General features: G+C 43.8%; 1 protein-coding gene across 1 annotated transcript in view; it reads right to left on the bottom strand.

Annotated features, from left to right (window-relative positions):
- babam2 (BRISC and BRCA1 A complex member 2) overlaps positions 1-26761 on the bottom strand; it is a 77947-nt gene that overhangs the window by 12516 nt on the left and 38670 nt on the right. The window contains exons 7-8 of the mRNA XM_079226079.1: positions 13487-13596; positions 29-128 (exon numbers count right to left, since the gene is read on the bottom strand). Of these exons, the coding sequence (XP_079082205.1) occupies positions 29-128; positions 13487-13596 (210 nt within the window). The remainder of the gene's footprint in view (positions 1-28; positions 129-13486; positions 13597-26761) is intronic.

The raw sequence follows: 26761 nt of genomic DNA, 5'->3' as shown, positions 1-26761 counted from the left end.
TGAAGTGAGTTATATCAAACACTGTTACCTTGTTGTTGAGTAACTGGCACACTTGGGGAACATAGTCAATCAGGCATCCTCCACTGGGGAATGCTGGGATATGAAGTGCTGAGGAGCCTCCCAGGGCACTGATTGAAAAAAAAGAAAAAGAAGACAACAGTTAGCTTGCAAAGAACATATTTAGATTACACAAACCATCCAGTTACTACCAATGTGGTAGCAATGTGGTAGTAACTGCAAGATTGCAGACAATGTCTCTGTGCCACTACAGCAATCTTTAGAACAATTCAAAGCTTTGTGTGACATCCTGTCTTTATGGAAATGCATGTTAATCACTGAGCAAAACCCAAAATAAAAAACTGAGCACTGCTAGTTGGCTGAAGTTGAGGAATTCAAAACATAAAAAGGAGTGGCTCAAGCCTGTGGAATCTTTCTCATTCTCCTTCACTTGTTATTCTTTTGACATCCTCCTGATTCAGTCCTGCAGCACAGCTCCATTAGTGATTAGTGCATGCTTGTTTAATCAGGGAATCTGCTGCTGCAGCTCCCTGGTGACTAACCGACCGAAGTAGTCACTCCCCCATTTCCCTTTCTGATCTGAGCCAAAGAAAAACGAGGGAATACCCCGAGGACGGGTTAAAGGTCTCAAGGAGCCGCTTATTGGCTTTTAATGCTCATTTAAAGACACAAAGCGGAAGGTTTCTTCCGCTGCTTTCCATTTATGTTTAACTCTTCATTATTGCAGGACAGTCGGAGGTGCATTTAGAGATGCTATATGACGCTATTTTAAAAGCCCCGCTGCCGTTTACCAGGTTAGGCATGCAAGATGCATGTAAATATCCACATTTTGTCAAAGATCACGTATGTTGAGATGCAGCCCCTAAGGCGTATGTATCATTTAGCGGATCAGAAAGGCTATGAAGGTAGAACTCAACAATAGTGAGTCACAGACAAAGGCCATGGTCCCACTGAATCTATCCCATCATCCAAGAGCTGTTCAGAAGTCTTTTTCAACCAAGTACAAGACAAGTGTTTGAGACGCCAAGCAAGTCAAAAAGATAAAGTTTTCATGGATTATCGGTTCTTAGAATGACAGCAAAAACACACTTTTTCATTGGAAAGGGTCATTTAAGGACTCATTTAAAAACTATTGAAATTAAGCAGCGTAATGCACAGGATCCGACCTGAAGCAGCTGGGGAAGTGAAAACAGGGCTTTAGCGATAGTCAAGCTGAACGACAGTAGCAGCTCTCACCAGAAGCTACAACATAACAGGTGTTGACTGAATCAAGTGGACTCACTATATTTAAAATGCTGAATACCTTTTATACAAACTATTCCACACCACTTGAGTTCATTTTAAATTTGAAGGCAGCTGCCACTCATAGTTTTATGTTGAAACAACCGTATATGCTTACAGCATATTCATCATTTTACAGTATAATGTGGTGAGCATTCCATAAAGCTAGCGGTGCTGAACCCAAACACATGTTATTCATTTTAAAGGTCAGAAAGATACAGATTTGTGGATTAAAGGATAGAAAGCAACATCAGAATCTAAAGGCCTTTGCACACCAAGTTTGTATTTTCCATCTGAAATGGTTGCACGTTTTAAAAATAAATATGACCGTACGTTGTGTAAATCACATTTACCAGGGATTCATGAAGGTTTGGCAGAGAGCCAAAAGGTATTTTTCCACCGTTATGGGCCGCTTGACTTCCATTCGAGTCTGATGAGCAGACGGGTCGCAAGTCCACAGCCCTGCATCATCCCTCCGCAGCCACACCATGGCCTTTTTTCAGTGGTGTACGGCAATGTTATCCATGGTGTATTACAATGTTATCCATAGTGTATTACAGTGTGTATTACAGTGTTTTCCATTGTGTATTGCAGTGTTTTCCATTGTCTATCAGTGTTTTCCATTGTGTATTGCAGTGTTTTCCATTGTCTATCAGTGTTTTCCATTGTGTATTACAGTGTTTACAGTGTTTTCCATTGTGTATTACAGTGTTTACAGTGTTTTCCATTGTGTATTACAGTGTTTTCCATTGTGTATTACAGTGTTTTCCATTGTGTATTACAGTGTTTTCCATTGTGTATTACAGTGTATTACAGTGTTTTCCATTGTGTATTACAGTGTTTTCCATTGTGTATTACAGTGTTTTCCATTGTGTATTGCTGTGTTTTCCATTGTGTATTGCAGTGTTTTCCATTGTGTATTACAGTGTGTATTGCTGTGTTTTCCATTGTGTATTACAATGTTTTCCATTGTGTATTACAATGTTTTCCATTGTGTATTGCAGTGTTTTCCATTGTGTATTGCAGTGTTTTCCATTGTGTATTACAGTGTGTATTGCTGTGTTTTCCATTGTGTATTACAATGTTTTCCATTGTGTATTACAGTGTTTTCCATTGTGTATTACAATGTTTTCCATTGTGTATTACAGTGTTTTCCATTGTGTATTACAGTGTGTATTGCTGTGTTTTCCATTGTGTATTACAATGTTTTCCATTGTGTATTACAGTGTTTTCCATTGTGTATTACAATGTTTTCCATTGTGTATTACAATGTTTTCCATTGTGTATTACAATGATTTCTATGGTGTATGAACATGTTTTCCACTTTTTCTCATGTTAAAAGCCAAAAGGCAGTGACTGACACCAAAGTTATGAGGATTGCACAATTTTGAAAATTCCAAAGAAAAGTCGTGGGAGTAGTGAAGAGGGAGGTGGAGCACATCATCATGCGTTCCACCCGTCATCATTACCAAACACCGCAACTGTTCATGGAGAAATGACGTCTCCACAGAGTTCAGGAAAAGGTCAACAGAGACTGGACTCATAGCCTTGAGTGGCCTAGGAGGTGCATTCAGAACAACTGAAGCAGGTGCTCTCCTGCTCGGACTAGAAAGCAGCTGGATTCTCATCAGCTGCTCATCTGGAACACAGACGGACTGATGAGTCTGGATTCACGCAAATTGCCTAAAAGATAAAAATCACATCTGTCCACAGATTCAAATGCAATAACAGCTTTTACTCGAGATCCCCGGCCCAAGTTTTGTCTTTTTGCAAAAATGATACTCAACTGAATATTAATACGGTCTTATTCACAGAGATGCCATAAAGACTGTCATGAATCCACTTTCATTGTCAAAATCCTTTTCTCCAAAACTCCAAAGCCACCACTTACAGTAGGCTTTGTGCACATAATTAGCATTAGCTTGCGTATGTTGCCGTGCACCAACAAATGGTCGATTGAAAATGGCTCGCAGCAACAAGGAGAGAAGTCTTTGAAAATGAGAATCTAAATGATGCCCATCTATCCTCCCACAGGTCTAAGAATAGCTCCATGTCATTCAGATGGAAATGCAGACAGAGGCATGGTGGTGGTGTGTTCGTCACTCATGTGTCAATGGCAGGCATGTGAACAGAATGTGCAGCTTTTTTGGATTTCAATGGTTTTGCCTCTTGAACACTTAATTGAATGGAGGCTGACGTGACACCGATCTCTTGTGCTAGAATCTTACAAAATAACTACTTAGTTATCAAACAGTGGTCCCTTACTGGTCTAGGCTAAGAGTGCAGATGCATTTACCTGACACATCAAGCCATGGTCCACATATAGACCCACTTAAAACCCATTCAGTTTATTTCTATCCATCCATTTTGCCTGTCAGTGGTTTCAAACCCATCTCATTGCTGTGAGGAGACCATGCTTTTATTCCACAAAATGAAAACTTAAATGCTTAAGTGAGCCTTAAAGACACTTTGCAATTATGGCATGAAATCAAGAGTAAAAAACATTAAAAGCTTTACAATGGCAGTTGAAACGTTTGTCAGGCTAATTTAGGAAACCAAAACCATTGTTACAGCAGAACATGTAATCAGACCATAAAAAGAACAGGGCGATAAAACAGCTGGAATTAAAGTGTTTTTCAAGCTAGGTTTCAACGCAGTACTTGGCATACAACTTGCATACAACGTGTACGTTTCTGTGTTCAATGGAAGTAAAACTAAGTTGAATAAATTCTATTTCATCATTGTCAGCGTGTTGTGAAGCCGACAGCTTCCTCTCAAGCAGCTCAAGCTACTACAAGACCCATACAGTCAACTGATGAGGCGAGGGTCACATGGTCACCAGGGCGGGTACCAATAAGCGTCTCTACTCACTAGGAAGAGGGAAATGGCGCTTCACAATCAAATTTATAGTCCTGATATTTTCTATATTTCAAAGTAAAGATTATTTTTCGGAAGGTCCGACTCTGGAGGGATCCCACCCACCAGCCAGTTTAAAAACCTAATTGAAAGTAAAGTTTTCGTTCTCCATCTTGAACAGACCCAACAACCTCAACTGAAAAAATGCTGACGGTAGAGTATGCTCTCGGGAGAATCCGACATTTAAGAAGCTGCACTTATCTCAAGGTCAAGATGAGGGGGTAATTAAATAAGCCAGAATATGCTAAGTTATGCATCTTAAGGAAATATATGCAGACCTGTATCCCATATTTCAGCAGTTATGACAAACCACAAAGACGACACGGGATTGTCACAACCAATGAACATTCATGCGCGCAAATAGCGGGGGTTAAAAACAGCGATGAAAATGAATGCAGCTGAGGAGAAGATATCCTGACTCTTAGTCCTCCGATGTGGGTCAGGCTCTAGAGAAATGCTTACACTCCCCATAACGCACCCAAAGGCCTTTTGTTTTTGTTCGACACTCTGGTAAATTCAACATCCCCAGTTTGTAACGCAAGAGCACTTGTGTATTTTCTGTCCACATGCTCCACAATTCTATACAATATAAGAAAGTTACAGTCATCAGTAAAACAATTACTAACTTACAGCAGGGCAATAATATGGAAAATTCAACCAAAGTGGTGAAAGTTTGAGTCGATCAAAACAGGACTGCGATCCTATAATCGTCACGTGTGGCGTCACTGGCTTCATTCAATCCAATAAACAAACTACCAAAAGTCTCCCACCACAAGCAGAAATAATCTTGACAACATGATCAAGGTTATTTTCTCACGCTGAGAAAGATAACATTAAAGACAGTTCCCCTTCAACCAGACAGAGTGCTGGGAGATCGCTCACCACGCTACGCTCTCGGTAATATGCTGTGAAGAAAACGATCGACAGTGACTTCTCGGAGTCCCAGTGTACGCAAATAGCATATTCATATCTCAGTTTCAAAATCTAAAGGAAACATTAGGTAACATGTTCCTGAAATTGTACGGCATTTATATTAATACGGCAATGTTCTCAGACCAGCATGAGCTTTTAGATTGCTTTAAACCGAGCTTCCTGTGGGTGGGCTCGCAATCCAGACATAATGGTGTTTTATTTTCCGAGTGGCACCCTGAAGAGTCCTCGCTTCAGTCTCCACTGGTGACATCGCTCTCGACACTACCCACACAGACCGGAGTCACCGTGCAGACATGCTGCCGAACACAGCCCCTCTGAGCAATGCGACCCACTGTATGACATATTTACAGTAGACAGTGGGACATGCACGGCTGTAAACACACACACACACACACACACACACACACACAGTTGCCTGTGACTTTATCAACCAAAGAGATTATCCTCCGTGACTCAGGTGGATGGTGACGAAGCTCAGTTTGTTTATTTGTGTGTGGTTTTGTACACGTGTGTGTGTGTGTGTGTGTGAGGGTGTATATGACAGTGTGCAGTGACAGCGTGAGAGCAAATAAAGGCTCAATTGGAAAAGAGGGCAGACATGATTCATTACCAAAGTGAAAGATGAGGCCAAGAAGAACTGTTTGGAGATTCAAATGTGGTTTCAAAGCAGGGACATTTCCATTTTGATTGCCTTCTTCGTTTCCTAAAGCCTGGGGGGGTGCGGGGGGTGGGGGGGGTTTCCTCAGAGGCCCGCGTATGACTCCGCTTGTTGACTGCGTGGACCACATAACTTCCTGTTCTTCCTCTGGGAATGGACAAAGCGCCCGTGGCCTGTGGCAGTGGAATAGTTACCCTCTCCGCCGTGAGGCGACCATCCTGGCATGACGGTGCCGGATTTTGTCTCGGATCCTCTATTCGTCCTCCATTTGGATGAAACCAGATCAATAGGAGCCGCAGGCTGCAACCATTACCCACTCACTCGTATATTATGATAAGGTTGGGCAACAGGGAAAAAACTACAGTTGATATGTTTGCACATCGGTGTGGTTGCTACTGGCCATGTGAGCTCCACATGACCCTCTGCAGGTTGTACTTCATACTGCTGCTACTGTATAAGACTTGAGTACGAACCCTTTGAACTAAATATACTTACGTGATGCACAGTATTACAGTACAGACACAATGGTACAACAGTGCAGCAAGTGGAACCCGTTCTCACTCCCAACTCGTCAAACAAACACAGGACTTTCACCAAGGAGACCGCTGTTTGTGTCCCACAAGTGAACAATGACTTGAAACTGGTTTTACCTTTGTGACGTGATTTTTTTCGGACTTTACAAACAGCAGGGATGAATCTAGTTATTTAACACAACTTATTTGAACCTACGCCTGAGCGAGTGCTTACAGAGCGAAGGGCGGAGACTACACTCGGTAGTGTGATATCAAATCCTGTTGCACACGCATGGATAACCATACAACTTTTGACTTCAAGGCCCAGTAAACTTGCTCTTCTCACTGGTTTGTGGGAAGGGGCCGAATTGGGGAAATCAATACCACACTTTTTTCACCATTTCTTTTAACAAAGCTGGTCAGAGAACGCCTCAACATCAAATGAAGATATTAAGCACAACGCTTGGGATTTAAGGCGGCCCACATATAGTGGGATAACGTACATCCTCACAAGAAAGCGGAACCACAGGACTCACAAAACGACACAATGAAGAGGTGTTCGAGGAGAAAATAAGTGGCAGAGCTCTTTGAGCTGCTGAGACAGAGAGAGGTGTCTGCACCGATATCCTTAAGACTGCCGAGTGGGTTTTTGCGAGGGTTTCGTGGTGAATTAATTTCATCAGTCGGACAATTTCTCGACTGTGACAAGACGTTCTGCGCAACCTTGAAAAATATCTGATCGAAAATGCAAAGATTTTCAAAAGGCAATAAAACACCTCAACAGACCCTTGAGAAGGGACACACACACAAGCTGTACACCCACACATCAGGCAGGCAGGCATGCGCGTACACACACACACACACACACACACACACACACACACCTACAGGCAAATGCAGATATACAAACATTAGTGCACCGCAGCCTAAAACTGTCTCTCTGTGTTGATTTTTCTGGGCTCCTAAATCTGGTTTGGGGGCAGAGACGGTGCCCACTCGATTCTTTTATGCCATGCAGCAGGTTTTCTGGGGGAAGGAGAGATGCATCCAACTCGTCTCATGGGCACCGCACAATCAGGTAAACGAGAAGCAAAGGCGAGAACGAGAGGCGCGATGAGTCTGGTTACAAAATGGTGGAGGAGAGGAGACGGTTTAAACAAAACAAACAGACAGACAGAAAAGGGCGTGAAGGCGGAAGAAAACATGTATTGTGGTTGATGATTGTTACGGAGCCAAATCCATTCTGAATTACCAGAATTCTCTGGAACTGAGGCGAGCTTCAATGACACAAGCTCACATTAAAACCGCCATGATAGATGAGGGCTCAGTAAGCACACAAACAACAAAAATGTGAATTTAAAAAAGTAGACTAATAATCGGTGTCGGGTCATATTGTAATAAATTGGCGTCTGATGAAATGTTGCTGTGATGGAGTCCGTTCCGAACACACCCGGGTTGGCATAATTTGGCTGAACTCTGACTGTCCATCTGCTCTCTTTCTCATCAGCCTTGCGTTGCGTTTTGACTTGAATTTATTATACCACACAATCTCCACGCTCCATTTTCTCCAAGTGACGCCGGGACATCAGCGCGTGTCGTGTATAGCGGTTGCATGGGAAGGTGCGGCGCTGTCCATGGTAATGAAACAGATCTATAGACAGACTGGTGTTGTAAATAGGCTAGAACCGTTACCCCCAATATCAATTATTCACTCACACGGAGATTGATTGAAAGTTAGGCAGATTCATCCCAAAACAGACTATAGATCATGTTATATTTGTTATGTACTGAATGTAATTTTGTCTGTGTGAGTTAACTTGGTGGCAAATGAGGTTAATAAAGCTTTCTAATCTAATCTAGTTTGCTGTGGAAAACCAAAAGCAGTTCTATGTACAATGTGACATTATGAAGCACTGCCTAAAGCCACAGCTGGATACTCTAATCTATGTTAGTTCAGCAGAAGTATTTTGATGCCTTATGTGAGATTTATGTAAAACAAATATTCCACAGGGATGGATACATTTGATCTGCGTATTCTGAACATCTCTGCTCAATCCGACAGCTATTTGTGTCTTTAATTGGACTCGTCTCTTTGGTATTAAATCTATGTCAATAAAATCCCAACCTACTTGATACTAGAGACCTTACTACTGCCCCGTCTCTATTCTGGTTCCCTGGCATACGAGAATCTTTCTCTCTTTTTTCTCTTCTTCTTCTTCCCGGTCTGATCATAGCACGACCTCCACTGCAACAATAGCTGATAAAGAAATGATTTGGCCTGACAACAAAATCTGCCGCCTCCTCCGATGGTTCACATTCATACATTCTCTAAATGTCTAAATCTATTTAACACTTAACAGCGGGTTTAAATGAGCAAGAAGAATAAATCACAGGCAGCTATACGCAGCGTCCCACCACGGCTTTCACAGTATATTTCCTTCTCGGCGGCCCTGTAAAACGTTATATAACCAACGAACACTGAATCTTAAGCAGGTGAATCTGTAAACCGGCAGAAGAAGCAGTGATTTGACTTCTGGTAATCAATCGTTTTCCACAAAAAATAAATAAAATAAAGCAAACGCGCTGGTGCAGTCCCATCAAAGAGAGGAGCCGCTGCAACAGTCTGTACATTATCGGGAAAAATGTGGGTGTCTGTCGGGGTGTTTCGACATTTTGTTCTTTTCTTTTTCTTCTTCTTCTTCTTCCTTTGCCGCTCTGTGAGGCAGAACGCATTACGGAGATGGTCTGTTAGAAGACGGGGGAAGAAGGAGTAACGGAGAGAGCAAGAAAGAGAGAGGAAGAGGGAATAGAAATAGAGGTATAACGCTTGTAGCTCAGGGGGGCTTACGAGTCTGCGTTCAGAGCCCCTCAGATCCGAGCCCCTGCTGAAAGGAGAGTAAAAGTGAGATATCAAACAACTCAGGGGCGATGAAAGAGGAGAGTAGAGAGGTGCGGGAAACCAGAGGAGGAGAGCGAGGGAAAAGCTCTCCCCTCCCGTGTGTTGTTGTTTTCTTTTTTGGATGTTTGTTTCCTTCCTCTCTTCGCTGTGTTTCAGTGGAGCGAGGGACGACCTCGCTGGGTAGAGCGCGGCTCTTCTCTCTCTTTTAAGTCCCACTCACTCTCTCGGTTCCCTTTGAGGATCAGCCAGAGGGATCAGCAGAGGAGAGGGAGTGATGGGGGGGAGGAGGGGGTGTAAAAAAACGGGGAAGGATGGAGAGAAGAGAGACGGGCGGCAGACATGCGAAAGTGTGTGTGTGTGGGGGGATGGAGAGAGACGACCGAGTAGCAAAGAGTTTAACAACTGGTAAAGGGGAATACAAAAAAAGGGAGCTAGACAGGACAGCAGTGAAGGATGAGGGAGCGAGGGAGGGAAGGAAGGATGGAGGATGAACGGACAAACGTGAAACCCAGCGCTGCCCAAATAAACGTGTTTGTTTGCTGCACTGTAAACACACACTTCTTGTTGCATTTGGGACAAATCAGCTGCTAACGAGTGTTCGCCTCAGCCTCCGCTGGTTTGTCATCAAGTCAACCGGGACAGAACTCTTGAAATATAATCCCGATGACACGCCTCCAGTTTCTGGTTTTAAATGTTGGAGGACTCGCCGTCCTCCACCTCAGAAATTCTCAGTTGACTCACGTTCATACGTTTGCCTCAGCTGGCCGATAAGTAAAAAAACGAGTTCAGCCATGAAGACTTGCACAAAAGCACCACTTGAAATCTCGCGTTGAACAAGAGATGTGCTCATACGTTTCGTTTTCATTCGGCATTAAAAAGCATAAATAAATAAAAAGTTGGAGAAGACTGATCAGCTTAGAGGGGGCAGCCCTACAGCAGTGTGATCGTCCAATCAAATGAGAGTTTGGGCCCCTACTTTGCCACACTGGTCATATAAAACCGCACTTTTGTGGATCGTAGTAGTAACTAACTAACGTGTGTTTTAAATGAATATATGTAAATTCCAAAACAATGTGGCTACGGTCTCATTCATTCAACCAGGGAGCTCGGAAAGTTTCTCCTTTGTCTCTCCATCATCCTCCTGCTGATCTAACAGCAGGTGAGGAAGGTGTGTGTGTGTGTGTGTGGCAAACAGTTATCTGTAGCTCTAAGGACTCCAAATCTGGGACGGTGAGGGTAAAAAGTGGTAAAAAGTGAATTAAAACAACCTGTGCGTTAACAGGACGGCAGTATAGCAAGAACAGATGTGTGGACAAATGAAGGATGAATGCAAAGAAGAAAAAAGAGGAGGACAAATGTCAGGATGATTGATGAAGAGTTGGAATGACAGGAAGATCGCAGACATAAAGAACCTCCGAATATTTTGACGCTGAATAGATGTTGATACGACACTGAAAATCCAGCGGTGTAAAAAAAAAAAAAAAAGACAAGCTGAGCCAATTTCGAGAGCTGTCTGCAGCTGCTGCTGCTTCTTCTTTCACCATCTCCTAAGATGAGAGCTGATTTAAACAATTCCCGAAGCCGTCTTGATATGAATTTCACTCAGGCATTATGTGATACTGTGAACATTCGTGGAAGCAGGGAGCCCCTGATCGTTCCCGTCTATCAAAAAGCGGAGAGGATGTGCAGGACGACTGCTGCAAAGCACGAGGTCTTCCTCTTCACTGGAGCCAACGCAGAGACGGCGGACGGAGGCCTAACGAGGGTCAGCAGGGACAAGGACGCGGGCGAGAGCATCCGCATGCTACATGAAGAAACATCCACAGTAAAATGCAACACAAAACGCGCACGAACGAACTCACGCGCAGGAAAGTGTTTGTTTTCAAACAACGGCGAAGAAGACATACATTCTTTTTCTTTTCTTTTCCCCGCCCTGGGTCATGAATTAACACACTCCCACACAGCTGACAAAAAAGGTGCACAAAAGGAATGTAAGCGGAGCATATTCATGCATGGCCTTGATATGCATATGTGCCGAGCTCTCACAAGACAAAAGAGGCAACAGGAGGAGAGGGGTGGTGAACGAGAGCTTGTCTTCGGCGCGGCTAAGCCTCTGCATTTTTTTTAGAGGGGTTTTAGATGAGGAGGGGTTTGTTCTATAGCCCCCCCTCCCCCCCCTCTCCATCCCTATAGCGTCCCCGCTTCCTGCTCTCCACTTCTACATGCCTTTAGCCTCCTTCTGTCTGTTCTCCTCACACAACTGGAAGTGGAGGGAGGGCAGGGGGGACCTCTAACACCACTGCAGCAGCTTCACTCTGGTCTGGAGCCATGGTGAGGGGTCAGCCACACACACACACAGACACACACACACACACACACACACACACACACACACACACACACACGGGCGACTTCACGTCTCCATCACAAAAGAGAGAGCAAACAGACGGCTGTTTCCCTGTAATTGGTTTTTAAATCACAACCTTTAATCGTGCCTGCGCACTTTATCGTCTCTGCTTCCTTCATGCTTTCAAGGAGACGCTGTCACTTAAAACATTAAAAAAAAAGGTTTTATAAAGGAGATAGGAGATACATATGCTGTCATTTGATATTTTGTTGCCGTTGTTCTACCGGAGAGCTGGAGAGTGTGTGTGTGTGTGTGTGTGTGTGTGTGTATATATATCTCATTAAATGAGAGAGAGAGAGAGAGAGAGAGATGTAATATAACAAAAATCATGGGATGAAAAGGGCAGGAGACAGAAGATGGGAGGAGGAAGTGGATTTGCGTAAAAACAAAAAAAATAAAGACAACTGGAGAGGAGGACAAAAAAGAGAGGAGCCACAGATGAGCATGGGAGACGGAGATGAAATAGGAACGTTGGGAGACAGGAGGATGGGGGAGAGAGAGAGAGAGAAGGAACAAGGGAGAGGGAGAGAGTGGCGGTAGTGGAGGTGTGTGTGGGGGAGCAGAGGTCTCTTAACCTTGTGCGACGGGCCGTGTGCTTGTAAATAAACATCAGCCTGAGATTATTCCGAGCACGAAGGCCCAGACTGTGGGGCCCCGAGGTCAGAGTGGGCCCATACCTGGCTCTGTCTCTCACACACACACACACACACACACACACACACACACACAAATACATGGTGTTAGGGCCTATTCAAATACTGGTGCATGCACGCAGACATTTGGGATAAAAAAAAAGAAACAAGGAGCATGAACACATCTAAACACACACTCACCCGAACACACAGACACGCAAACGTAAAGTGACAAAAGCACACAAATACATACACGCGCGCGCTAAATCTAGCAAGACAAAAAAAAAGTGGTTATGAACAAAGAGAATATGCACACTGTTGAAGTACCCACTCACACAGTGCCCACAGAAAACACACACACACACACACACAGTCTCTGTACCGTTAACACCCCAGATGTCTACAGACATACAGTCATCCTGAGCTCAGACGCTGTGTGTCATCCATCTCATTCTTTTGCTTTTTTTGGTTCTTCCCTTGTTTTTGAGGAACCGACTGATGGGTACAGACACTGGGAAGTGGGATTATTCACAATGACATAACATGGTGCGAGATTCACGGCTCACTCGCACTAATCCGTCGGCTTCCTCTGAAGCATCCTGGAAGTCGGAGGCGGAGCCCGCACCACCTTTGGCTAAAGGTATTTTTTCTTCACTCGGGAGTTACTACAACAAACTTTTTAATTTCCCCCTCTTCTAATGACAATATGGTTATTTTCCATTATGGACTCATCTTCAGACTATTCAAGTTCATGGTGATATCTTGTTCTGTCAGTCCCAAAACCCAAATGTTCACATATATATGTGACATAAAACAGAGAAAAGTGGGAAATCTAAAGATTTAAGGCGCTGAAAACATAATTTTCTTCCCTTTGTGCATGACAAATTATTTTAAAGATTAATCGGTTATCAAAATTCTTTGTGTTTATTTTTTCTAATCGTTGTAGTCTCAAAGGAAAATTGATCCTGGATGTTTAATAATACAATGCCTTTTACTTAAAAGGCAGTGACAAGACTCTATAGTCCGTCAACCTTTAATTGAGAGAAAACAAAGTTGATAATCACAGTTTACATGAGGATGAATCCAGTTCATTGGCACTTATTGTTTCATTTCAAGGCTCTTAGGGTCCCAAAATTTGATCAAATCTGCTGTCCTAATAAAAATAAATAAAACTGAATTAAGTGAGAGGAACAACAGAAGACCTATTGATTGTATATGTGATGTGCTTACTGTTCAATGCTGGGGGAGAGGAAGAGTTTTGGGAAGACTTGGGTGGCCTCAGCATCCTCAAAGCTCACAGAGAGAAGGGCCACGTCCTCTCCGGGGTCCACCGCTGTGTCCTGAGAAAGACAAAGGCTGGCTGTTAATGCTACTTGGTAAAACCACCATCTACAGGCAAAACACCATTGACATGAAGCTGGGACTCGTTTACATAACCACAGCCTGCACTGACTCGCACACTTGGATGGGATAGTTAAGAGTTAAGGACTGGGGTTGGCGTGAAATAGTTGATAGGAGGTCAACGCGTTCAAAGGCCGATCCGCATCATTGTCCGAAGCATACTGATTCCGCTCAGTTCTAAATTTGGTTCCAAGTTTTAAGGTAGTCACTTGTCCGTAAAATAACCTTTCTTTGTTTTGCCGCAGCAGGTTAAGAGTCAATCTGAGTTCTTAAAAATTAAGTCACGTATAACCTTTGGAATTTCAAGGTGTGGAAAAGTGGATTTGATCAAGATCCGACGGGATCGAGATTCAAGACGAAGGTTAAGATGGGATTTAAACTCAAACCCCGGGGATCACACACTCCTGTGTGTGCGCAACAAGTGTGCAAGTCCCAAAATCTTGAGGGAGATGGAGAAGAGACGAGGAAAGACACCAGAAGAAACATCTGTTTCGTTTCATGCCACATTAGCTTCAACAGCTGCACTGCACGGCTGAGCTGATGACTGGGAGCGCCAATCAAATCATGTGTGAGATGGATGCAGAGGCCACCCGGAGCGGCTCGCTGCAAACCTCGTCTGTCTCTCCGAGGTTCTAATTTCTCCTTCTGTGATGTTTTTCCTCGAGCGTGGCTACTTCTCAGGCACTGTCATTAGCGCAATTCCACATCAAGTACCATTCTGGGCTCCCTCTCTCCCGACAAAGGCTCGGCGGCGTTAATCAAATGTCTTACAGATGGTTTGAACTCATCCATTTGTTATAATCGCTCCCTGCCGTGGCGAGAGGAAATCTAACCACCACACATGATGGACAGAGACACAGCGCAACCAGTTTGCAGCATGGCGGCCTCAAACGTGTTCGGGCTCAATAACTGATTACACACACTCTGCTGATCACAAAAAAACAAACTGACCGTTGGTTTGAGGAAAAAAAACACGGCTGAATGGGTGGAAAAATACATTCCTTCACTGCACATTTCCTCTCCAAGCGGAGTGGAAATAATTGTTCTGCATATGATCTAATGACTTTGACCATCATTTCTTTTTCAAATAAAAAAAAACAATCAAATGAACATAAAATTATTTTAGCATGGGATACAAAGATATGGGGACCTTTAATTAATAAACACTTCTTGAATCCACAGTGCATTTAGACAGCAGCTCTGCTGACTATCATGCAGTCGGACTTGTCGTGGCAGATGCATTAGTGGGTAAAGACATAAAGAGTAGAAGGGAGGCAGTGAAAGAAAGCGGGGTGTGTGGCATCCAAAAGTGTTGCCTGATGGAATCAGCTCACATCAATACAGTGTGCATCAGTAAACAAGAACTGCTCTCTGTCCCGCAGCAGCGCTGGCGGCTTCTGCCGCTGACGATATGGGACAGATAGGAACAGGCGTGGGGCTGTGGTGGAGGTGGGGGCTCTGGGAAAAGATTGTTTTGCTCCAGTTTGTAGCTGTCAAGTCCCGTTCTCATCCTCAAAGGTGATTTAATGGATGCTCCCTTTGGACTGGGACAGAGTAAACAGATAGATGAGAACCAACAGGAAGGTGAGAGGGGCCAGGAGAGGAACATAGGGCAGCTCTGCAGCAGACAATGTCCCGATTCGGCTGGACTACGGGCGCTGTTGAAAAGGGAGCCTTTTTGTGGAATGATTCAGACTCATCTCATCCCAGCAGACAGCAAAGGGCTGTCACAAGTCATATTGCATCAAAGAAACACAAACTAAAGGCAGACCCTTTAACTTTGAGCTAATGCCATTCTAAAGCAATGTGCTACGCAAGTGTAGATGACAATATTATTTAACTTTAGTTAAGCGTAACTATACATCAAACTTTACATGTTTATTTCACAAACTGAACTTGTATATATAACTTGTAAGGAACACATACACACTGTCAGCCAGGTTTGATCACAAGTGATCTCTTCTAGTGTATGAGCCTAAAACAAAATAGCATTTAAACAAGAGGAACAAAACACAAAGTGCAGCTGAATGAGTTTTTCTGGTATTTCATCATAAACCAAAATACTGGACAAATTAACCTGGTGAATGGGTCCTGTCTGGACATTAACCCGTTTACTCTCCTATGCTGGTCGTGGTTAAAGTAAGGCATTTATCTCAAATGGTTAAGGTAAGGCATTGACCTCCAATGGTTATGGTTAGGCATTGACCTCTAATGGTTATGGTTAGGCATTGACCTCCAATGGTAAAGGTAAGGCATTGACCTCCAATGGTTAAGGTTAGGCATTGACCTCCAATGGTTAAGGTTAGGCATTGACCTCTAATGGTTATGGTTAGGCATTGACCTCTAATGGTTATGGTTAGGCATTGACCTCTAATGGTTATGGTTAGGCATTGACCTCCAATGGTTATGGTTAGGCATTGACCTCCAATCGTTATGGTTAGGCATTGACCTCTAATCGTTATGGTTAGGCATTGACCTCTAATCGTTATGGTTAGGCATTGACCTCTAATCGTTATGGTTAGGCATTGACCTCTAATCGTTATGGTTAGGCATTGACCTCTAATCGTTATGGTTAGGCATTGACCTCTAATGGTTATGGTTAGGCATTGACCTCTAATGGTTATGCATTGACCTCAAATGGTTAAGGTTAGGCATTGACCTCCAATGGTTAAGGTAAGGCATTGACCTCCAATGGTTATGCATTGACCTCAAATGGTTAAGGTTAGGCATTGACCGCCAATGGTTAAGGTTAGGCATTGACCGCCAATGGTTACAGTAAGGCATTGACCACCAATGGTTACAGAAAGGCATTGACCACCAATGGTTAAGGTAAGGCATTGACCACCAATGGTTAAGGTAAGGCATTGACCTCCAATGGTTAAGGTTAGGCATTGACCTCTAATGGTTATGGTTATGCATTGACCTCCAATGGTTAAGGTTAGGCATTGACCTCCAATGATTAAGGTTAGGCATTGACCTCCAATGGTTAAGGTTAGGCATTGACCTCTAATGGTTATGGTTAGGCATTGACCTCTAATGGTTATGGTTAGGCATTGACCTCTAATGGTTATGGTTAGGCATTGACCTCCAATGGTTATGGTTAGGCATTGACCTCCAATGGTTATGGTTAGGCATTGACCTCTAATGGTTACGGTTAGGCATTGACCTCTAATGGTTATGGTTAGGCATTGACCTCTATTGGTTATGCATTGACCTCCAATGGTTAAGGTTAGGCATTGACCTCCAATGGTTAAGGTTAGGCATTGACCTCTAATGGTGATGGTTAAGCATTGACCTCCAATGGTAAAGGTTAGGCATTGACCTCCAATGGTAAAGGTTAGGCATTGACCTCCAATGGTAAAGGTAAGGCATTGACCACCAATGGTTAAGGCAAAGGCATTAACCTCCAATGGTTACGGTAAGGCATTGACCACCAATGGTTACGGTTAGGCATTGACCGCCAATGGTTACAGTAAGGCATTGACCACCAATGGTTAAGGTTAGGCATTGACCACCAATGGTTAAGGTAAGGCATTGACCACCAATGGTTAAGGTAAGGCATTGACCTCCAATGGTTAAGGTTAGGCATTGACCACCAATGGTTAAGGTAAGGCATTGACCACCAATGGTTAAGGTTAGGCATTGACCACCAATGGTTAAGGTAAGGCATTGACCACCAATGGTTAAGGTAAGGCATTGACCACCAATGGTTAAGGTAAGGCATTGACCTCCAATGGTTAAGGTTAGGCATTGACCTCCAATGGTTACGGTAAGGCATTGACCTCCACTGGTTAACTATATGTCGTCGGGGCAGCAAGTCTCACAATGCTTTTCGCAAAACCATCTCGACATGACCTGGTATATGGTCAAGAGGAAACGTAAGATATTTCCAACGGCCATTGGATACATTTTTTGGGCCAATAATTGTGGATCGACTAACTGACAAATGCATTTATTACAATTCTGTAAATTGAGACTTGGTGGAAGAACGTCAGTCAGAGAGAGAACCCTTGACTAACCTTTGGATAATAAAACCATTTCAATAGTCTCAGAGGGAGAAACATTTGTGATTGTCCAATTGCTGCGATTTAACAAAAAAAAAATACATAAAAAACAACTTACTGAGAGTGAAACAAATATATTTGTCTCTGAAGATTTTGCATTGCTCAATATTCATGATCCCATTTTATGGCAAAAAAAGAAGGGTTCTGTGCTCCTTGAAGTGGCATGTTTAAAGTAAATTAAAGTGTAGAGGGGCAATACAAATGCTTTACTTGACAGCTGGTTTTGGTTATGGAATACACAGTGTGCTGAAGTGGTGTCCTAGCAGTGCGGTGGTAGTTTAGAGGCATTTAAAAACTCTCTCATGATTTCCTTCTCCCAAAAAACTTTGCAAATCCTCTCCAGAAGTTGTGAAAGGATAGCCTAATGAGAACAAAAAATTACCTTTTAACCTACCTACCTTGAAACCATTACTTTAATTGAAACAGAAGCGCTCTTCCCTTTGTAATGCAATAAAAGCCCCCAAATGGCCATTAATGTTTCTGTGCTCATACACACGTCTTAAGCCCTTTTAACCAAATACACTCGAGGGCAACTGCTGCTTGCTTATGTAAAGAGTTAGTAGAGAAGCAGCTTTAAAAAAAAAAGCTTCTGCTCAACAGGCCACAGGCAGGACCTTAATGAAGAGACTTCTTCATTGGTAAGTAATGAGCACTGAAATGGCCTGGGTCAGAGAGGGGTATGGGGGGGGTCCTGCAGGGGCCGGTGGTTGGATGTTAAAGCAGTATTTACTACATGCCCCCGAGGGCATGTGACTCAACTGCTCAAGGACTGGATTTAAGAAAGCGGGCGAGGAGTGTGCACGCGCATGTGTGCGTGGACATCAAGGTTAGATGGTGCCTCCGAGTCAAACACTTTCACGTGGCCACCACCACCCCGCGTCCTCCATCCTGCATACTGCATCCTCCTTGCTCTTTCAGACACACGGGTCCACGAACACGCACACTTCTTCCCTGTGTCCGCCCTTGTGTCTCCCGATGCCCCGGCCTCTGGCATCTCCTCTGTGTCGCATGTGACAGGTTGGAGATGTGACAGCTGTCCTCATGCCAGACCAAGTCTGGCCAAAGTCGCGACACACACAAACACACTCATCTGCAAACGCTACACGGGGGCTCCACTGCAGGGCTGGTACGGAGGAGGTAAGGGCACTTTGTCCGCCTCCTTCGCCCAACTTTAAATGTCATGCCCAACGTAATGGGGCGACTTGACTGACAGCAGGGTTGTTGTGCAAGGACATGTCCAGCTTCTAGGCGAGTGGCTTAAAGTGCCCTTGAACATGTGCTGGACACACAATGAGTTCAAGGCGGCGGCTGCAATTCAGGTCAGACAATTTTTAAGGGACTCCGGATCTTCACTTGGTGATCAAAGTTCGGTTGGATTTGCTTTCTAAACGAACCCGTTTAGTTCCGTTAAAACAAACATTGGCCTGGTTAATATGGTTAATTTAAGATGATGTGAAAGCCGTCAATGGAATACTAATGCAGACCAAACAACTGCTTGAAAAAAAGTGTCTCGGTCAGCTCCAAGTGGACTCTGGTGCGGTTTGCTTGTGGTGTAAAAGCAATTTTAGGAACAGCGGTTTAGCAACCAGTGCCACATACACATAGTTACTTAGTACTGGTAATACTAGCGTTGGGATGCCCAACAAGTATCAAGCTCACTCAACATTTCTTGAGAAATGTTCTAGGTGGAGTGAATGACGATTCTGCAGCACACCATTGTTCTTGTAATCTTGATTCTTCTGTACGTTTTTGTTTTTATCTTGGTCGCCTGCTGCTTCTGCATACTTTTGGCAACAGAAACCATTCAATCACCAAAAGCTCTTTGAGGACACGTGTGCTCTCTTACGACTTCTAACATTTACGAATGCTTAAAAAAAAAAATTCCTACAGTTAACCTTTGTGCCTACCGGCTCTTTGTCACTATTCAGGTGTATGTAAAAAGTCAATACTCAAATAATGGCTCCAGATACAAACTCAAGCACGATTTTCAATTGTTGCAAAAAAATAAAAACATTGCAATGTCCTGTAAGAAATGTTTAAACAATTCACATAGCAGAAGTAAAATGTATCTTCCATGTCAAGAGCCTTGAAGAGAGCGTAAACACAACCATCGGCCAGTACAACAAGCTAAATAATACTTTGGATCAGACAACAGAATGAAGTGAATGGATGTCTGACATACTGAATTGTGTGTAGCATTTTCATAAGTTTGACAGAGACTTGCGCCGTCGCACCCTGAGGGCGGGTACGCACAGGGTCAAGGTGGCAGCTGCCAAAATGTCTCATTGCGTGACATGAAATGTCCTGATTGAGAAAGAGAGTTGAGGATATTGTTCCTAATGATGTGGAGCTGCTGCTGCTGCTTGTGGGGAGGGGGTGAGCAGAGATGTGGTGTACTCCAGGGGCCAAAATACAGAACATGCAAGCGCAAGTCACAGCAACCCAAATTGGCACGCATGTCCAAGAGGCCCGAGCGTGCTCTTGGGTAATATCTGATCTATCCTGCGCCTGTCCCCCTCTTCCTCAAACGCTCCATTCCAGAGAACCCTGCGCTCACGTTTTAAACTGATGATTAACCAGGCGACTTTGCGTCACCCACATAGTTGCACCTCGTGCCAGGGCTCAGTTTCTGCACGAGGACAATAGGCGAGAGATTACAGAGCACACATGCTGCACCTGCAACCGTGTTGGTAGAACAGGACCCGAACACACCTCAACACTGCCCTGCTGCTGCAGCCACAAAAGCTTTGTGCATGGGGCGTGTCTGCAAACTGAAGAACAAGAATATGCTCGTGTGCGTGCCTCTCTTTGTGGAGCATGCAAGTCTTTCAGTGCGATGGGGTGTGGCAACACATGCTAACCTTACAGAGTGTTCCCAAGTTAATTGGTTCAGTGAATGTAGCCATGCCGGCTGCAGTGCGAAGCACATTGTAGAGCAAAAATTCCTTCTCTTATGTCATCTTCAGATTTAAGATTTGGCCGATTGAGTGTTGAGTGGGCCCCATTAATAGTGTTCAAGTAAATGCGGCATTGATAGAGAGGGTGAAACTGAAATGTAGATTGTGTGCATATGAAATTATTCTCTCTCAAATCAACAAATCCTCCTTGAGGATGATACTCGTATGATATCTTGCAAACAGTTATCTTTTGTGCGTTCTCCTATGAATATTTAGCAACACAAGTGATCAGAGCACCTGTGCACAACTACTTAGGCTTACGAAAAGATGGTGGTGGGCTGGACCCGAATATTTGACTATTTGAATATTGATTCGATTGTGCGCCTTACATACAAATCAAATGACACGAGATTGCAGAGCAAATGTTAGCAGCTGTTTTTCCAATTTCCAGCACGCCTTTGAAATGTCCGTGCAGAGTTCCTCCGAATCAACAGCAAGTTAGTTGTTAGTTGTAGGTAGTGGTAAGTGAGGAAATATGGGGACAACAGAGTGACCTTGATGCCAGAACAGCAGCAGCAATTTTCGTTTCAGTTGAGGGGCCAAGCGTTCTCAGTTAATGACTTCATTGAAAGACCATGGACCGATCAAAGAGGCAATGCAGTCAAGTACAACAGAAACAAAAGAAGCTGCAACAACTGGAAACAAGTCACAAGTGCAGTGTGTTGCAAAATACCTCGACAGTGGCGTCTCCACCCCAACAACCCACACGCTTACCCTGTGCTGCTTGGAAATGAGACGGAATGAGACACCTATTACTGAGTCATAGCCGCGGGTGAAACACAGCTCAATGCAACCAGCTGGGCCAAGTTTACAGTCAATACGAGCCTTTAGCAGGGACTCAATGCATACTTAATGCGTAGAACAGTTGAGAGCACACCATACTGCAAACTTAGAAAAAGTTTGGATCATGTTCATCATTCCGGGGCTACACTTCTCTCCACAACTGTTTGCGTCAATAACTGGCAGATGACCAACACAAACGCCACTGCGACACCTCACGCGAGCTGATCGTAATTTCACCGAAACGCGAGTCATATGTGCGTCTGTGGCCAAGTGTCACTGATAGTGTGTCACAAATAGCATGTCACAGCAGTGATCTGGCCTTCGCTGTACTGCCTGTGCGAACATCCAGTGTGTGTGTGTGTGATGCTAGGGGCCTGGAACCCACAAGGGTGACTCAAGTATGTGTTTGCATGTGGATAACAGCATGCCTGTGTGTTCCGAGAAATGAACGAATCCACGCATGTTCCCGCTGATGACGCAACACTGGGTGACCTACAAGTCAAGTGCCACATGACTTCTCGACCTTGTGGCGACGGCATCGTGTGTAACATCTTCAATCTCAAATTCAGTTGTTTTTTTTTTTTTGCCGCCTCAGTTTCGTGTGACCAGAGATCACATGTAAAAGACGAGCACTCACCGCAAACTTCCATCCTGAAAAAGGCCAGACTGGGAGCGGAGGGCCGAACACACTGGGTCGCTTATCATGGCATTTTCTGGGGGTGATGATTGTAATTAGATTAATATTGCTTCACTGGCAGTGTTGCAGGGTGTTTTTGTCCCACTGCACAGTTAATGAGACTAATCCGGTCATTTGAACCACTGCAGCCCCTTTCCCCTATTTGGGAACCGATGGGACGCTGGGCCTAAATAACCGTGAAATAAAGCCATTTACTGCCTATTGGTCCATGCTATGTGAGGAAAAAATATATTTTGTTCAAATAGCTTGAACATGTTCTCCGTTTGAAAGCATTAATCAATTTATAATCAACCTTAAATGTTGCTGAACGAAGCTGCGTGAATATAACAGTAACAAAAATGATATTTATTACTATAGACTGCTGACTACAGCAGATTCCCTGTTATCTTACTGTTACCACACAACCTGTGACACCACAGGAAAAACATCCCTTCTGTGTCCTTCTTACAGTGGGTCCAGGAGCATTGAGGAGTAGAACACATTTATTGGTAAGAATCATGTGATAAATAACTTCCTCAACAAGTATAAAGCAGAATTAGTGGTTATTTCAATGGTGGATGGCGGAAATAGTAAATGTTTTCACAGACACAGAGATAAGCCCCGCCCCCTTTCCCCAGCGAATGGTTGCGGAAAAAAAGAAAAACGAATTAACCACATAATGGAAACTCAGGCGAAAAAGCGCTGCGAAAATTCGCAACTCTTTTGGTGTGAACACGGCATTACTGTTACAAAATAATAAGTACTGCAGGGTGGACATCAGTTCAGGGCAAAAAAAAAAAAAGGTAATAATAGTAGTGTATAATAATATAGCGCCTTCTCATCTCCACCCACGTCTTAAGAACTATACATTTGCAACAATGCGCCAAGCCAGAGCAGATCTTTTGGGAGGGGTTCTTAAAGAGACGTTTATTTTTTACATTTAAGCATAATAAACATTTTGAGTAGAAACCCCAAATATAAGCATCAACCGGACAATGAGCATGATGCGTCTTCTTTAAGCTTTGGTACGTTGCTCTGGAGAAACAAAAAGGAAGAAGTCACATTCTTTGTTATTGTAGGGCTTTTTCCCCCTCCAAGTCATTGGTAAGCCAAGGGTAAGCAAAGGCCAAGACAAATGAGCACAGACAGGCAACATATAGAGACACAATTTCCCCCTGAAGCCACCAATGTGTTAATAAAAAGCCTCCAGAAGGCGGTATGAGGCGCGCAGAAGGACAAGGAATTGAGGGTCAAATGAAAGCTGAATAACATCAGGTTTGAAGTCAGAAAAACAAAGGATTAGGAAGAACATTTGGAGGTGTTAAAGAAAAAGGAAAAAAACACATATAGATAGTGTACAACTTGATGTAGAGCGAAGGCAGAAAGTAGGCCAGATAGAAGTAATTCCATGGAGGCGTGGAGAAGTGTGGGGCGGCAGAGGAACAGTCGGAGGATGAGGAGGGGGAGGAGGGGGGGCGTCTCCTGAGACCGTAATGCTGGAAACCTCTGATGCTCAGCTGGGGGTACAAGCAGGTGGGTGGGAATCTTTCATCTGGAGATGCGATGTGGGTGGTTATGGGGGAGAGGGTTTCGGGGTTGGGCGATTGTGGATCGCAGATTCGCCGAGAAAGAAAAGGAGGCGGAGTGACCTTTGGTATCAGGGAGCCACGTTGCACGTTGAGGGTCACTGGAGCATTAGGGAGTGGATTTGAGCTCCGCGCTGTCTAAGCGCCCCTCCTGAGGCTGTGATTTTTTTCTCCCTTTTAATTCACAGACTCCACAGAAGGTGCCGAGGTCCTAACCTTCATCTCCTTAAATAATCTGGGGGGGGAGCATCCTACGTTACACTTCTTCTATAAAAGGCACCTGACATTTCATCAGTTCCTGATCGAGAAGATGGGTGCTGTATTTATATGCACTCATGGAGATGTAAAGAACAAGAGTAAAGGGGGAGGGGGGGGGGGGGGGGGCTCTTTTTTTCCAGGCAAAAAAAAAAGAGCAGAAATGTATGTCCCTTCGAGTAATTTGAGATAAGCCTATTTTTAACGCTCCCGCTTAGCCAGGAAAGGAACAACACAAGAGAAATGTATTAGAAAGATATTAGTCATGTGTTCAACATATTTGCAGGTTCTGATAGTTAAAAAGAATGTTAGAAAGTAATTGATGAACTGTTATACTTTAGATTTAAACATTTAAATATTATTGGAAAGTATGAAGGCATGTATTGAAAAAAAATTATATATATAAAAATCTGATGATGATGTATAAATCATGATCATTTAAATGAAGGAATCTGAAAACCTTTCACGGACCCTACTTTGACAATCATTGGCCACTGCATTTAGTGTACGTTTTCAGCGTGTGCACACTGTGAAAACAAACAAACAAAAACAGCCAAAAGAAGAAAAAAAAACCAGACTCCAATAAAAACAAGTGTCACCACCACCATTGACACTGACAAGCAAATATGCTCCCTGGTTGCATGTTTGCCATGACATCACGAGGCGATGGATGACTCAATTACAGTGAGGAATATGTTATCATGTGCAAACAATTATAAATTCTTCGGCGTCAGAGGCATTCTGTGGCATTAGTCACTGCATATGGTCCCACACCTAGTGATGATACGATGAGGTAAGACTTGATAGGCCGAGTGAGCGTCATCATCGATGTGTCTCTGATAAAAAATTATCCGATGAGAATTACGAGCCAAATATGGCAGCACTGTATGTAAGAATGGAAAATATATAAAGAAATCTACATAAATAAATAAAAAAAACAGGAGGGACAAGGCGAGAGGAGATGGGAGCTGTCACAAAGCCGAGAGAAGGTGAAAGAAATGAAAAGGTCAAGGAGCTCACGTTGTTGCAAACCACCTCGTCTTGCGGCCGGGGTCTGGTGCCACTAGTCATGTGTCACAACAAGGGATGAAGGAGGATGCCTGACTCCTCCACCCCAGGGCACGACCTTTCTGACAACCGGGCTGTCAATGCAGCACCAAGGGTTGTTGCCGCCAGTGATGGGTCAGTGGATGGGAGTGCACTGACAGAGGAGGGGAGGACGAAGGACACAAAAGGCCGTATCCAAACCGACAAACCTTACCCTCTGACCTTTTCCCACCAGTGAAATCTTCAATAAAGTTAATCTAAATCAACATGGCACAGGATTTATCTGCACAAATGCACAGGCGTTTTCAGCTTTTAGTTTCAATTAGACCTCCGGTCAGGTGGAAATTGGATGCACTAAATGCTGAAAATGATGTGACATTGATGTGGACATAAGAAGGAGATGAAGTCACCGTGGGTTTTTGACTCTAAATGATCATAATTTACTAAATGAGCATTATGCTGTATTGAAGAAGAGTTGAAACTAGAGATTGAGACCATAAACTCATGTTTACAATGTTTACTGAGGGAATAAATCAAAAGAGAAGAAGAGTCATTTTCTCAGACTTCTATACAACCACACTTCTTTTTGCAACCAGGGGAGGCGCCCCCTGATGGCCATCAGAAAGAATGCAAGTTTAAGGCACTTTCACATTGGCTTCACTTTCCAGAACAGGAGGTTGCCGTCTGGTACTAACAAGAATGATAAAGTCACCAATGATTCACTTCCATTTTTCAGCACTGACATTTGTAACAAAGTGCCTCTGGTTTAGGTGTGATCTCTGGAACGCTCAAGCTGATATGGAGGCCAAAGGTCACCTTGGTTGGACTTGGACCTGCAAAACCGCAAGCCTCTTCAGTGTCCAACACATATGCCTCTCCGTCATGGAGGACGTTCTGACGTGAAAGTTGGAAAAGCAAGGGCGCAACAAATAATGTTTGTCGAACAGGGCTGTTGCACGTTTGCGTGTGCCATCAGGACGTTGCAGTAAAGGCTGGAACGTGCACCGGTTTGTTGCTCATGTGCCTCCTTGCGTGAGTGTTTGAGAACTAATAAAACCAGGATCCACTCGTAAAAGAAGCAAAAGCCGCCCCGTCCTGACAGGTGCAAACACAGTGAGAGCGATGTGTATCAAGCAGAGCCTGCACGTCTTCTTTTTGATAAAGTAGAAGCGATATACTGCTGTGAATTATGTGTCATGTCCTGTTTATTTTATGTTCCAACTTATTGTGATTAAATATGACCCACCAAAGGGGGTCGATGTGAAATAGCTTCAAGTTAACTCAAGTTCAAAGCATGAAGTGGCAGGACGTATGTTTAGTATTGTACAAGGCCCTTGACAAATTAAAATAAAATGATAACAAATACATAACTCTGATTTGCCCTTTGGATATTGACATTGGTCGCCTCCCCAGTTGCGCCTGCCATTATCAGTAATGGTTATGTCGTCACCCAAAGGTCAAGTTCAAATATTTACATTTGGCTCTCCTGGGTGTTTCTGGGTGTGAGCATCACCGACCACAAATGGATATTTACTAGAGCACGGATACTTTCTGGTTTGCATGGACTTTCTATTCTTAGGATTCAGATGAAGGTTACAGACATCCAGCTGTCCAGTCATACTTATTCCAGGCTATTCCATGGAGTCACACTGAGCAGTAAATTATAATGACCTCACGCTCTGAGTGACTTCTGCACGTGTAATGCCGGTAAGATCACGATGATGAACGAGCACAGA

Source organism: Taurulus bubalis, assembly GCF_910589615.1.
Source record: "Taurulus bubalis genome assembly, chromosome: 1".
In the NCBI taxonomy this organism is placed as follows: Eukaryota; Metazoa; Chordata; class Actinopteri; order Perciformes; family Cottidae; genus Taurulus; species Taurulus bubalis.
The sequence above is the reverse complement of the archived record's forward strand: the minus strand, read 5'-3'. Positions and strand labels throughout refer to the sequence as shown.